The 14,930-nt window shown below is 39.2% G+C and overlaps 1 pseudogene and 1 gene segment (V, D, J or C); both read right to left on the minus strand.

Moving 5' to 3' along the window:
• Window positions 1–890: 890 nt before the first annotated feature.
• Window positions 891–4,255, minus strand: LOC114687469 (annotated as a pseudogene).
• A 7,012-nt stretch (window positions 4,256–11,267) lies between these two features.
• Window positions 11,268–11,849, minus strand: LOC114687470. The segment is given in 2 exon segments: window positions 11,268–11,638; window positions 11,798–11,849. Coding segments are annotated over 2 exon segments (423 nt in total).
• Between the last annotated feature and the right edge of the window lie 3,081 nt (window positions 11,850–14,930).

Raw genomic sequence — 14,930 nt, forward strand, 5'->3', positions numbered from 1 at the left:
AATATTAAGAGATTAACCACACCCAAGAAAAGCACAAAGAATAAATAATCCCAGAGCAGCAAATCAAAAGATGATGGAAATACATACCACAGAAATAAATAACAGGGACCAATGAACACTGCTCATGGATAACTCTGAATATTAATGGTTTCAATTTCCTGATAAAAAGAAAGAGACCAACAGATTAGATTAAAAATAGGATTCGTGCATATCAGAAACAACAGAAAATGCACAAATTCGTGGAAACTGAACAACTCATTACTAGCCCCAACTCCAAATTATACCAAAAAGTAGAAGCATAAGACTACTATCTAATTCTCTTTATGTGAACCTAATTACCCTGACATTTAAACACACAAAGATGCAAAAAAGACAGAAAATTACAGATCAATATCTGTTATTAACATAGATGAAAAATTCTCAAAAATGCTTGTACACTGAATACAAGATACATTAAAAAAAGAATCATCTACTGTAATGAAGTAGGCTTCATCCCAGAGATCCAAGGATTGTTCAACATATATAAATTGATAATGTAATCCAGAAATACAGAAAAAGTGGCCTAGATTATTATAAAACACAACAGAGTTTGCACTGAGTTAAAATTAGCTTAGCAACTGAAAAGTGTTGTAACTTATATGGAAAATATCAAGGCAAGGCATGGTGTCACCTAGCAATCACTGTGCTTTGACTTGTTCAGGAAGAGTTGGTGGGAGTCCAAGTGCGTGAGGGTGGCTCTAGGAAAAGAGAAACTGGGCTGGGGCTGAACCAGGAGTGGTGGTTGCTATAGATGAGTGACTGGCCCCGGTTGCAAAGCTTGGTTTAGAAAGGAAAGACAGTGAAAGAATTCAAGATGTCACCTAATATACACTGGAAAGAAATAGTCAAATCTAATCCATATGGCCTGCCACTGGAGAAGAGTTGGCAGATAATTCTTCGATTGCCTCAGTGAAGGTGGAAGCAGATAAAGTAAAAGATGAAGATGAAAACATGGTACCTCTCTTCAGAATTACTCGGTCACTGATGAAGGTGACAGTATCAGAAGCAGAGCTGCCTTTGAAGAAGTTGAACAGGCTGGAAAAGGAGGAGCAAACATGAAAATCAACTAAACACAAAAGAAATGAGACTGGAAAATGAGCTGGAGGTGGCTCAAGAGGTGGATGTGATACTTGGTTTTTACATAATGAAATTCCCCGACATGAAAACTGCTGTGGATATCACTCTATATAAATAAAACACTGATGGCCAGTGACCAGACAGGAAGTATAGGCAGGACAAGGAGAGAGGAGAATTGGGGAAACAGGAAGAAGGAGGGAGAGACACTGCAGCCACCACCAGGACAAGCAACATGTAAGACGCCGGTAAGCCACCAGCCACGTGGCAAGGTATAGATTTATAAAAATGGGTTAATTTAAGATAAAAGAACAGTTAGTAAGAAGCCTGCCACGGCCATACAGTTTGTAAGTAATATAAGCGTCTGAGTGATTATTTTATACATGTATTGTGGGACTGCGGGGCTTGGTGGAACCTGGAGAGAAGCCCTCCAGCTACAGAAAACCAGTTGGAATAAAAAGACAGGAAGTTAAAGAAAGTGGGAAAAGAGTCACATAAAGAGTAGAAAGTCAATGATCAACTGGCTTTTTCAATGAAGAGGCAGAAACAGCAAATTAGGAAATTATTGAACAGCTTAAGATTCACAAAAGGAATCACTTCATCAGGAAGAGGGAGAGACGGTGACAACTGATCTCAATTATCTAAAAAGATCTGTGAACTTGTTCAACATCCTGACGAAATTCAGACCTTAATGGGAGCTAGTGAGAAACTTGAAGTTTAGAACTGAGAAATGAGAAAGAAATCTAAAAGAGTCAGTACAGGAAATGGAGATGATGACTGATGACTGTAACAGGACAAAAGCTATTGTACAATGGGAAGATACTATTGTGGACCGGATTTAAAAAGAGAATGGGCATTGTCAACTTCAGGTGTGAGAGCTCACAGGCCTTCTGAAAGGGTGGGATGGAGAGGATGAACCAGTCACGATGACTGTCGAGACAAATGTAGAAGAATGGAAGGTGTTTTTTCTCAATTGATACAATTCTTTTGTGTCTTATATTTTGATTTAATTTGAATTTTGATTTTGATTTTAAGGATTTATAGAAGAAAGTAATATTTATACTGTTTTTTAAAGTTTATTGTACATTTGTCTAGAAAGCTTTTAAAACTGCTCTATGTAGTCCTTAAGCTCCTTTGTTCATTAGATAAAACTTTCAAGTCCAGATTAATCAGGAATGAGATTAGGAAAAACATCTATCAACATCTATCAGACAACCTTTTTAATGTGTTGTCTAATTAATATATTCTGTGCCTAATTAATATATTCCAATCTCACCTAATTCCATACCACACACTATCAAGAATCTAGGATTATGGTGGTTGCTATTTGTGAATTCTCTGAGATGACTAAATTAGTAATTCCTACTGTAGAATCTGTTACTTCTAGCCATACTCACATAAATGTTATTGACAATTAGGAAATGTTTATTATCCTGGAAGCTCAGATAATCTATATTTGAAACAGATGTACTTGCAATGGGGATGAAGCTGAATGAATCACAAAAGGATCAGTGAATTTGTGAAGCTCTAGAAAGTAAATGTTTTAGCCAATCCAGTCACTGTTGTAACCACTCAGTGCTGTTTCAAAGTGAAAACACGATGGACAGACAATTCAGGAATGAAGGAACATGGCTGCTTTCCAGTTCCTTACAGAGACAAATTGCAGATCAGAGTTTTTCAACTGTGGAATATAATCCGCCAACACTTGGGAAACTACAGTGTTTGGATCACTTTTAATTACTGTATAACTAATTATTCCCCTATTGAGTGACCTTAGAAGGTTTCAAGTTTTTCTTTTGAAAGCAGTGTTTTAGTGAGAAATTTTGCTTTTATATATTACATTGCAAATATATAAATATTTTGTAGAATCAATTGCTGCAAGTATTATTGTAATGCAAATTGCAAATACGTCTCTCTAGTTGGTCATTTATCTTTTGGCTCTCATAATTTTTGATGTGAAATATATGTTTTATGTTGCATAATGTATTATATATTTTAAAATATCAAAAAACTGTTGAAATTGTGTCTGGGTTAATAAGATTTATTTGCCTTGCCATTCTACAAATTAATCTATTAGATCTTCAAATTTAATTCTTTTATCAACTTCATATTGAACAGAATAGCTGGAAGTGTTGTCTCATGCTCTTTAAACACAGTTGCTCAGAGTTTCCAATGTTGAGAAAAGACAGAATTGATTGTGGAATGTGTAAGGGGGGGTTATATTTTATGACATTAGCACAAGCATTTGATAAAGCGTAGATTTTAGTTATGTAGGCTGATGTTTATGAACATTTGTCCTTTTTTGATATTCATCATGTGTTATAGAATTCTTTTTTTCATTTTTTTCGAACATTTATCCTTGTACAAGTCAGTATCATATCAACTGAATTTAAGTGTGAACTTCTACAACAATATTGTTCTATTTCCTCACATTTTCTTTGTAACTGGTAGAGATATAATGAAGCCAGAACTGTGTAAAAGCTGCTGCAGAGTCTGCCTGTGTCAGGGCTGTAGCTGCACACACAGCTGCAGTTTGGTGTCAGGCTTCAGGCTTGCTGGAAGCACTGTGCTTCTGCAGCACAGAGGTAGGTGCCTGAGTCCTCCAGCTGGGCAGCCCTGATGTGCAGTGTGCTGTAGCGCTCCTTGGAGTTGAATGTTGACTTTAACCTCCCATTCTCCTTTGTTCCTGGAGCCAGGTAAAAAAGATTGATGAGGCTGCCCCCGGGATTCTGTCGGAACCACTGCATATATGTCACGGTGATAGAAAAATTTCATCTCAGAGCAGAACTGGTTCCCTCCTGGAGACTCAGGGCTGAAGGACTCTGCTCCACCTCAACTCCTCTCACCCCTGTTGGGAAACAAAAGCAAACCAGAATCAGTGAGAAGTTTTCACCCACACCTGTCTAATGTCCCAGGAGACACCATGAGGATGACTGCACAGGAGCTTTGGGTTGGCTCATCCCCTCCACCACTGACATTTCTGGAGAATCCCTAAAGCAGCTTAGGTGAGCACAACTCACAGCAAATCCACACCCACAGAATCCCCAGCACAGCTCCCAGGTTCCTCTCCATGGCCCCTGTCCAATTTCTGGAGTGTCTTCTCTCCAGATATGAGGGTGTCGAGTCTTGTGGGCAGACACACTTGTGCTTACACACAACAGGTTCTCTCCAAATCACCTGCCTTCCTCTTTCATCTGAACAAGAAACCCCACCTACCTCCACCACATGACTCTGCACGGAAAATGCTCCACAACTGTGTAGGCCAGTATGCAGGTCCCAGGACAGTATATTTCTGATGTAACACTTATTAGAAGAGGACTTGGGAAAACATTGTGTGAGGAAGGGGAATACATAAATGCAAAATACTGGTATGAAACCTAAGAGCTCCTGTGGCTTAAGCAGAGCCTTGAAAGATCTTAGCACTATTTTTTTTAATCTTCTAAAAGAATTTTATACAATATATTATGATCCTAGTCCCCTCTCCTCCAATTCCTCTCAGACCTCTCCCACATTCTCACCCAACCAACTGCATGACCTTTCTTTTTGCCTCTCTTTAGAAAGAAAACAAGCAGGCAAACAAACAAAAAATCCCCACACCAGAATTTAAAAACAATAATGAAGAACACACACACACACCCATAAAAACATAAGATAGAAAACCATATAATATGGATAAAAATTCAATAGGACCAAAAAGAACACACAAACTATGCAATGTGATATAAAACATCATTGGGTTCATTCTGTGTTGGCCACCTACTGCTGGGAACAGGCCCTCCCATAAGTGTGGTTAATACACTGAGTGAGAAAGTGCTAGTAGGATTCTTAAATTACACAATATAAAAAATCAGCATGCAATGATCCTCTTGATATTAGCAAATCATCATCATCATTAGCATAAAAAAATGTTCCCAATGACAGTTTTGTTGACTAAAAAAAAACAAGGCTGGCCATGTTTCCACCCTGATTTTTTTCCATCACTTGCCTTCTGCCTAGCTGTTTTGAACTGCTGTACAGGAAAATACAGCTGATTCTAATCAGGCTGTGAATGCTAGCTCAAGTTCAGTGAGGCCCTATTCCTTTTATTTTTCATACCTAAGATTTTCCAGTTTTTTTCAAGTAGTTGTTCTTTTTCTTTTTAGTTTAGAGTATATGTTCTGTCTCTGTCTCTCTGTCTCTGTCTCTGTCTCTGTCTCTGTCTCTCTGTCTCTGTCTCTCTGTCTCTGTCTCTGTCTCTCTGTCTCTCTCACTCTTTCTGTCTCTCTCTCTCTCTCTCTCTCTCTCTCTCTCTCTCTCTCTCTGTGTGTGTGTGTATGTGTGTGTGTGTGTGTGTGTTATAAAGTGTACTGGAATAATTTCTAGTTCTTTGAATTTGGGGGATTTTCAAAATGAAACTTTTAAAAATGAAACAGTGAAGTTGTTCTCTCTTGATTGTTCATCATTATAATGCCCAGTGAGATTCAATTTTGTTGAGAGAATTGTTCTTAAAATAGATTTATAGGCACATGGGATCCAGTGAACAGGCTCTAGATATCTGTGGTTTTATATAGAATGATTAGGAGCTAAATATCTGGTGAACTCCAGGCAGTCACCCCTACTCCTTGCTTTGTGAGTGGATTACATTATGTCTCTTCTCAGTTCTTCAAACCTCTGGGCACCTTAAGAAAAAGAAGTTTCTAGGAACCCTGCAGTGCCCCCTAGTGGACTGAGACCAACAACAAAAGTGACTTCAGGCCTCTCCACAAGTCTCAATAAACCAGCCTTTTCACTCCATCACTTCCTGGTGAAGAAGATGCAGATGGCCAGAGGACAAGATTGTCTAGATGGAGTTCTCAAAAGAAGGAATAAAAATGGCCAAGAAAGATCTCAAAATTGTTCATCATCATTAGCAATTAGAAAAATGCAAATTAAAACAACTTTGAGATTTCATCCCACCCCAGTTAGAGTATCTCAAATCAATAAATACAACTGACAACAAAGTCTGGGGGAGATTGTGGGGGGAAAGGAACCCTCATTCACTGTTGGGGGGAACAAAAATTGGTGCAGGTACTCTGGAAACCAGTGTGGAGAATCTTCAAGACACTAAAGACAAAATCTCCCACATAACCCAGCAATGCCACTTCTTGGTATATGTCTAAAGAACTCTACATCCTGCTCCACAGATACTTGGCTAGCTATATTCATTGCTGCTCTGTTCACAGTTACTAGGTAATGAAAACAACTAAATGTCCTTCAATTGATGAAATAAGGAAAAGGTGGCCCCTATGCTTTATGAAATATTCTTAAATGTAGAGGAAAATTGCATCATAAACTTTGCAGGTAGATAGATGGAACTAGAAAAGATTATTTTGAATGAGTTGACTGAGACCCAAAAAGACCAATGCCACATGTTCTGCTACTGAACTCGTAACTCCAATGGGAATTATATAGGCTCCTAACTCCAAATCTTCAGAGGGAAATGTATAACTTGGAGAAACCACAGAAGCCAGAAAGGTACAAAATGGAACATGGGGAGAAGCACTAGAGAAAGGAATAGGAGGACAAATATAATTTAATGGGAGAAACAGGAAAAATGAGGGCGGGGTATTTGGAAGGGGAAGGGAGGTCAACACAGAAGGAGAGAGAGCATGGAGGGTGGAATAACAGTAAAAATGTCTAAAATAGTTATAAGAAAACATATTAGTATCTATTTACTAAAACTACATAAAATACACATAATTATAAAATCTGTGCATACACACACACACACAATTTACATTAACTGTTTTCATCTGGGCTGACAATTCTTTCCCCAAGAGCCATAGATACTTTTAAAAAGAAGCTCAATACCAGTCACATGAATCCCTCATTCAAGTTATTCATCCCAGAATTTCAAGAGACTCCTAAAACGTTATAGACTATTATATTGTTGACCTTGGTTTCATCCCAGAAGCTGCCAGCGAGTCCCTGTTGTTGACAATACCATGCATTTGAAACACAAGATCCAGAGGATCCCAGCTTGATCAGACTTGAAGTCCTTCTCCTGATGACTAACTTTCATAGTGCCAGAGGTTGACATGCAAGCTTCCAAAAGTTAGAAGCAATCAATTACTCTACCCAGCTCTGATGCCATAAACTACAAGGACCAATATGGCGTGAAAACCTATAGATGCAATAGCAGCCCTCATAAATAGGTGGCAATCAACCGCTCTCTAATTGGACATAAGAAATAACGAGAAATACTATACGTGGTACTGGAAACCTAGCCAACTTCCCAGGACAACGGACAACTGCTAACTTACTACACCAGCATAATCCCTAACTACATTCTAAATATCTATCTCTGTACCCACACTTAAGTGTAGACCTCAGCCCTTATCAAATAATCTCTTCTTTACAAAAGACACAGACATGTTACAGAAAACCATAACCAATCACAGAGGAGTCAGTTCTGAGGGCATGAAAGGGGCATAGCTGGTACTGGCTCTGCTCCTTTGTATGTGGTGCAGTGGTTGGAGTGAGAGAAAGATGCCAAACCTTGCCCTACCCACTTGTAGCTGATGAGAGAGCTGACTGACCCTCCTCTTTATGAGCTGCAACACTTGAGAAAGCAGGCCCTGAACTTTCTTTGAACAGCACAGCAGAGCTGATCCTGTTGATGGGGGCACAGGTGAGCAGCCGCAAGAATGTAAGCATGGGAGATCTGGTCCTGCCCATCACCTGCCATATGGTGGTGCAGGTGAGGGAGAGACACCCCCACTCCTGGTCCCCACCCCTTGATGCCTATGACAGGTGGCAGAGCTGGCCCTAAAATAATAAGGGTAGGAAAACTGTCCCTGCCCCTCACCAGCTGCAGCACTCACCAGCCCAGGACAACAACAGGATATCCAAGAGGAGTCCCAGTGAGAACCCAACATCGATTGAGTAGCAGAAACAGAGACCTCAAACAAGAACAAAGACTCTTTAAAATGAATATATATGCATAAAATATATAGATAAAAAGATTACTGCATGACTCACTAATCACACTACAGCTTCCGTGATGACATTTTTTTCCCTCTTAAGTTCTATTTTATGTTAATTGGGGGGAAGTCGCAAGGGCAGAGGGTGAATACAAGGGAACGAGAAATAAATGGGATCAAGATGCATGATGTGAAAGACACAAAAAACAAATAAAAAAAAAATACCAGAAAGAGCACAAAGAAATGATTTAATGATGCAAGTCATGATTTGGAAATCAACCAAATTCAGTAGACAAGAAATAATAAAAATCAGAACAGAAATTAATAAAATAGAAACAATGAAAACAAGGGGGGACCTTTAACTGGTGTTGCTGGGAGGACAGCAATAGAGAGAAGGAAAGAAGAAGGAATAAATAACACCAGGTATTTTTTAAAAGCCATAGGGAAGCCGGGTGTAGTGGCACACTCTTTTAATCTCAGCACTTGGGAGGCAGAGGTGTGTGGATCTCTGTGGGTTTGAGGCCAGCGTGGTCTACAGAGTGAGTTCTAGGACATCCAGAGCTACACAGTGAGACTTTGTTTCAAAATAAATGAATAAATAAATAGCCATAGGTGATCATATTTTGCGTTCTGCTGTGGAATAATGCTTTTGTATACTGGTTTAATAAATGCTGATTGGCCAGTAGCCAGGGAGGAAGGATAGATGGGATAAGCAGACAAGGAGAATTTTGGGAAGAGGAAGGCTGAGTCAGGAGACACCAGCCTGCCGTCCAGGGAGCAGCATGTAATGGCGCATAGATTAATCCATGGAACACGTGGTGACATATAAATTAACATTAATGTGCTGAGTTTAAGTGTAAGATCTAGTCAGTAGTTAGCCTAAGCTAATGGCCAAGGAGTTTTAATTAATATAAGCCTCTGTGTGTTTCCTTGGGTCTAAGTGGCTGTGGACCAGGCAGGACACATGAAAACTTCCACCTACAGTGTTTAATTAAAGTAATGTATAGTATATATAAATATATTACACATCACACACACACACACTCACACTCACACACACACACATACACACACACGTTAGGTGTGCTACTTGAGGTGCTAATGCACTCCCAAGACACTATCTAACAAAAACCCAGTGCCATGGATGAAAACCCTCTATTCAAGTTGTTCATTAGGGGAGTCCAAGAGTTCCTCCAAACAGTATAGGGTATTACAGTTGCCTATAGCTGCTTCCCAGAATTTGAAGCTATGTCCCTATTGTTAAATACAGTGGAAAGTACTCTGCAAGCTGTGAAGAACCAAAAGCAATTAATAGTGATACCCTTCTGTAAAGCTTTTGAACAATAGCAATGACCAGTGCAACAAGATATTCCCAAAGATGCAATAGTGGCAGTCACATCTTGATGGTAATGAACAGCCATCTAATTGTACTCAAGCCCCACAAGTTAAGAAGGAATTTTTGTCTGGCACTGTAAACTCAACCAACTTCTGGGATTGATGAGGCCATGGAACCTAAAGGAAAGCCTACTACTGCTGCTTTCCTCAACCCGTATAATGTCTAACTACATTATAAATACTTAACCTTATGCCCACAGATAAGCACAGCATTCACATCTTCTTTTTGCAGCAGGTAGAGGATACTACAAAGATCCCCAACAGGTCAAAATTCAGAGACAACTAAACATAGTTTGTCCAAACCCAGGTGATGCATCTACAACACAACTTCTACACCTAAGTCTCAGGGAGCAGGGAGGATGGAGGGGAAAGGAAATTTGTAAAAGCCACAAGACCAGAACAACCAATATGGGACTGTGTCCTCTGTATTTGAGAAAGAAGATGCACCCATTAGCAAGTCATGGAGAACAAGCCTGTAAGCAGTACCCTTCCAAGGCCTTTGTATCAGCTCCTGCCTCAATGATCCTGCTCTGTTTGAATTCCTGTCCTGACTTCCCTCAATGATGGACTGTTAAGTGGAATTGTAAGCTGAAATAAACCGTTTCCTCTCCAAGTTGCCTTTGTCCATGGTGTTTCAGCATATCAATAGCTACCCTGACTAAGATAAATGGTCATTTTGATAAAGGAATTAGAGATTACATATAGATATAAAAAGGATAGTGACAGCAAGCAAAAGTATCAGTGTGTCTAACGTCAACTGTTAACCATAAGGCATTTCAGAAAATAAACATTTGAGCTTGTTCTTAACTATGTCTGTCCTGATGAAAAATATGATCTGACTCATTTCCACTTAGTGAACTCCAGCAGCAGCACTGTCACTACTAATGATCTAAACAAAGGATCTGAAGTGCTTAGTACTCCTCTCACAGTAATGATAGCATCACACAGGAAATATAAGTGTCCAAACCACACAGGTGTACAGTAGACCACCCTGGGAGACTATACAGAGAGGACCCTTCTATGGTACAGACATGGCTGAGTGACCATTCCTGCCAAGGACAGACATGCTTGACTCTGTCATGATTATTAATTCCAAAGTCCACTCTGGCCTTCTAGTCTGTGCATGGAATGTCTGTAACAACCCCTCAATAAAAGGAAACCTTAATTACTGTATTAGAAACAAATTTTCTTTTAAAATGTTGTGGAAGTGGAAAACTTCGGGGAAATTGAGAGGGTTTGGTGGCACAAATGAATGAGAGCTCAATAGAAACAGGGGAGAGGCTGAGAAAACTCTTATTCTAGAGACACTTAAATGACTTCAAGAACCAATTTATCTTTGCAAAAGGCAACATTGCACTTCAAGCACCACCATTCAGCTCAAAGTAAAGGTGACTACAATAGGAATAATAGAGTGCTGTGTAAAATACATCATAACAACATAAAAAATAGGCTTATGGTTGGCATTGGGAAATAGTCATGCCAGGGTACATGTGGAAGTCAAAACTGCTCTGTATGGTGCTAATTGTAGTGAAACTTTATGGAAAATTTTGCTTTACAATTTAATAGTTGTCCTACACTGTGTGCTTATAATCTTCTAGTACACACAGTAAGTACATTTATTAAAAGATAAGAGCCTTTCCATCATGATGAATATTCTCTACAAGTGACACAGAGATGTATTTGGAGTGGGCACTCTAGTTGGCACCCGACAGTCAAGTCTACACGTTGATAAATAATCAGTTATTCTCATTAAGAAATCCTTCAAGATGCTCTAGCACTTGTTGTATGTCCAGAAACAGATAAAATGCAGAGAATTCCTCATCTCAACAATGGAAAATATGTCTGTCTCCAGCCCTGGTCTAGTTTTATGTACAGGCAGCGGATGCCTGGGGAGCACTGTGCACTTGCTGCACAGAAGTACGTGGCTGAGTCCTCAGGATGGGCAACTGTGAAGTTCAGGGAGAGTTGTTTGTTCTTCTTATTTAGTAGGACAACGAGTCCTTGTTCTTCTTTTCTGTCCACACTTGAAGGAACATTTATAAGGAGCTGGAGACCTGCCCCAGGCTCCTGCCTGTACCAGTAGAAGTAATAATTAATGTCTGTGTAGGTACAGTTGATAACAGCGCTGTCTCCCTCCTGGACACTCAGGAGAGAAGGCTGCTGCTCCAGCTGTTCTCCTCTGCTCACACCTGTGCAAAAGGAAACAACAGGAAGACCGTCAGGCCACCGTTCCCCAGACTTTGCTTTTCTTCCCGTGGTAACTATGGGCAATCTGGAGGAACCAGTCCACCCCTCAGACTGATAATGAACATTGCCAAACGTCTTGTTTCCCAAAAACTCTCACTCACAGTTCAGCTGCAGCCACAAGTACAGGACAAAAGGTCCAGTCAGTGTCTTCATAGCTCTCCCTGGGGACTGTGGCCTTCAGTCAGGCAAGATGCTTCTGTGATCAGCTCTCCTCCTCTGTCCTCCACAGCACTCACTGCAACTTCTTCAGTTGTCTGCACAGATGGCTGTTGACTGCAGAGGCTCTTTCAGAAGTCAACCAAAGAGTCCTTAAGTGCAGCAACAGAGATGCTCTGCCACCTGGTGGACAGTTCCTACCAGCTGCAATCCTCCTTTATACTATTACATTTTATTCATGTGTTTATTTTCTGCTTTTAGTCAATATTTGTTCTTAAGAAAATAGAATGCAGAGCTGATAACTGATTTAATATTGTCTACCTATAGCACACAGTTTCATAGGTTGGTATAATCTTAGAATAAATATTTCTGAGACAACCCCCAACAGCCTCATCTATCACAAAAGATATTTATTACTGAGTAGAATTAGAAAACATTGAATTGGTTCCTCCACTAACAGATTCCAGTGGTCTTCTGCCTCCCCAACTCCCAACACGTTCAGGAGACAACACCTGGTTTAGACATTAGACACCCTAATGTTTACAAATTGGACATATTCTGGAGCCAGTGAAAACCTGCCTAATGAATAGGTTGTAAAACTGACAGGGATCAGAAACAAGCCTCATACATAGAAAGGGGAATCACCTTAAGTGATTGCAGCACTCTTGAGCAACTGGCACTTGCCTCCCCACAAAGAAAACAGAAATACTCCCCCCACTACCCCCAACACACACACAAGGATGTGTCCTGGTGCTTAACACTTAGTGACTATAATAGCCACTCATCATTGGAACTTAGCTATGGTCAACTTTACAACACCAACACCCAACAATCAGGAAAAAAATTTCAGAATTGAAAGGCAACACAATCAAATGGCTTTACAAACATTTACACAACATTCCAATAAAGCTCCAGAGTATACATTCTTCTCAAAAGATATGGAACTTTCTATAAATCAGATTACATTGTTGATCATAATTTAAGTCTTAAAAATACAGAAGAATTAAAATTATTTCTTATTTTTATAAGAGTGAAGTACCATAATATTAGAAGTAAATAGCAAGAGAAACTACACAACTACATAATAGAAAGAAAAAAAAGGCTCATGATTTATTGAAAAAGAAACATGGAAGAATTTTAATTTTTTTAGAATCAAATGAAAAACAAAAGCAAAAAATATAAGAATGTTTTGGATATATCAAAAGCAGTTCTCTAGGCATCAAGATGGGTTAATGAGTGAAAACACTTGCCTTGAAGCCAGACACCTTGAATTCAATCCCTGAAACATTGTTGGAAGAAGGAAATAAACAACTCCTGAAAGTTTTCCTTGTACATACATACATACATACATACATACATACATACATACATATGCCCTCACACACACATGTTCTCTCTCCTAGCATGTACACACACACACACACACACACACACACACACACACACACACTGAATATAACTTTAAATGTTAAAAATTTTAAAGCAGCTTTTAAAGGTTTATAATTATAAATACTTTCATTGGGATAGCAGAGAAGACCCCTCTTCTCCTGCTGAGACCACCTTTACCCCCTGGGAACTAGGCTTCAGGCATTGTCCATGGCCTCATGAACCAGGCCCACCAAAGCTTACAAGAATTTAGCTCCAGGAGTCTATCCCACACAGCCTCCTACAAGTAAGGTAGACATGCCTACACCATCCAGGAACTTAGTGCACAAGAAGCATCCAACTGGCCTCCTACAACAAATAGAGAACACGTCTTCTTCTGTGCAAAGGCAGTGTACGCCATTCAGAAACTATCCTCCAGACCCTGGCCATCCTACTGTACTGGACCCATCTAAAACTCGTAGGAATTTTGTTCTGTGGACCAAGTCCACACAGCCTCTTGAAGCAAGTACGCTACCTGACTCCTCCTGCTTAATCCAACATGCACTGCTATGGAACGTTCTGCACCAGCCCATGGACAATATTGGGTATCTCAACATTATTATCTCCTCTTAGTCCTTTCCTGAACATTATACACGCTTCCACTGAAAGTAGAAATGCAGCTTGAACAAAAAGCAGGGTTGGGGGAGAGAGGAGCAGTTCAAAGGAAGGAACAGGAAAAGGAAAGAAAAATCTCAGCCGACAATGTACTTCACATGTGCAATTCCTAACACAGAAACAAGATAAAAAAACCAAGACAATGTATCTCTTCCACATTACTAATCCCATATTAATGGTACATACAAATGACACAGAAAAATGTCCAGACAAAGAATTCAAAAGAATGATGATAAGTATGCTTACACAACACAAAGAAGGAATGAATATACTTCAGTAGAACAAGAACAAACAGATGAATGAAATACAAGAGTCAATACCACACATAAAAATATATGCTAGAAGATTGTAGCATCTTTTTGCTGCTTCCAAGAAACATACCTTAACATCAAAGACAGGGTAAAGAAACATGGAAAAAAAGTATTCAAAGAAAACTAAGGTAAAGCAGGCATAAGTACTGTAATATATGGGAAAAGAGACTTCAAATCAAAGCAATTCAAAATAAATAAAGAGGTAACAATTCATAGTAACTAAAGAAACATTCTCCAAAGAGGATATTATAGTTCTAAACACATACACCAAACACAGCTCACCGAATTTCTAAAAAACTAAAACCAAAAATTAACCCCAATACAATGATAAGGGGTGACTTCAACACTATACTCTTACAAATAGTTAGGTCATCCAGGCAAAAACTACACAGAGAAGTATTGGAATTAAATGATATCATAAATCAAATGGTTATAACAACATTTACAAAATTTTCAACCCAAGCACTAAAGAATACACTTACTTCTCAGTAGCCCATGCAAAGTCTTACAAATTGACCATGTATTAGGACGTAAAGCAATTCTCAACAAATGTAGGACAATTGAAATAATATCACAAAATCTATCTATCACAATGTATTAAAACTAACTATTCACAGCAGTGGGAATTACAGAAAGTACACAAGGTCATGGAGACTATATATGCTACTACTGAATGGTAATGTAGATGAAGTCAACAAAGAAATCAAAAAGGAAAATTTTAAATTCC

The sequence above is a fragment of the Peromyscus leucopus genome, chromosome 9, assembly GCF_004664715.2.
Source record: "Peromyscus leucopus breed LL Stock chromosome 9, UCI_PerLeu_2.1, whole genome shotgun sequence".
Lineage (NCBI taxonomy): Eukaryota > Metazoa > Chordata > Mammalia > Rodentia > Cricetidae > Peromyscus > Peromyscus leucopus.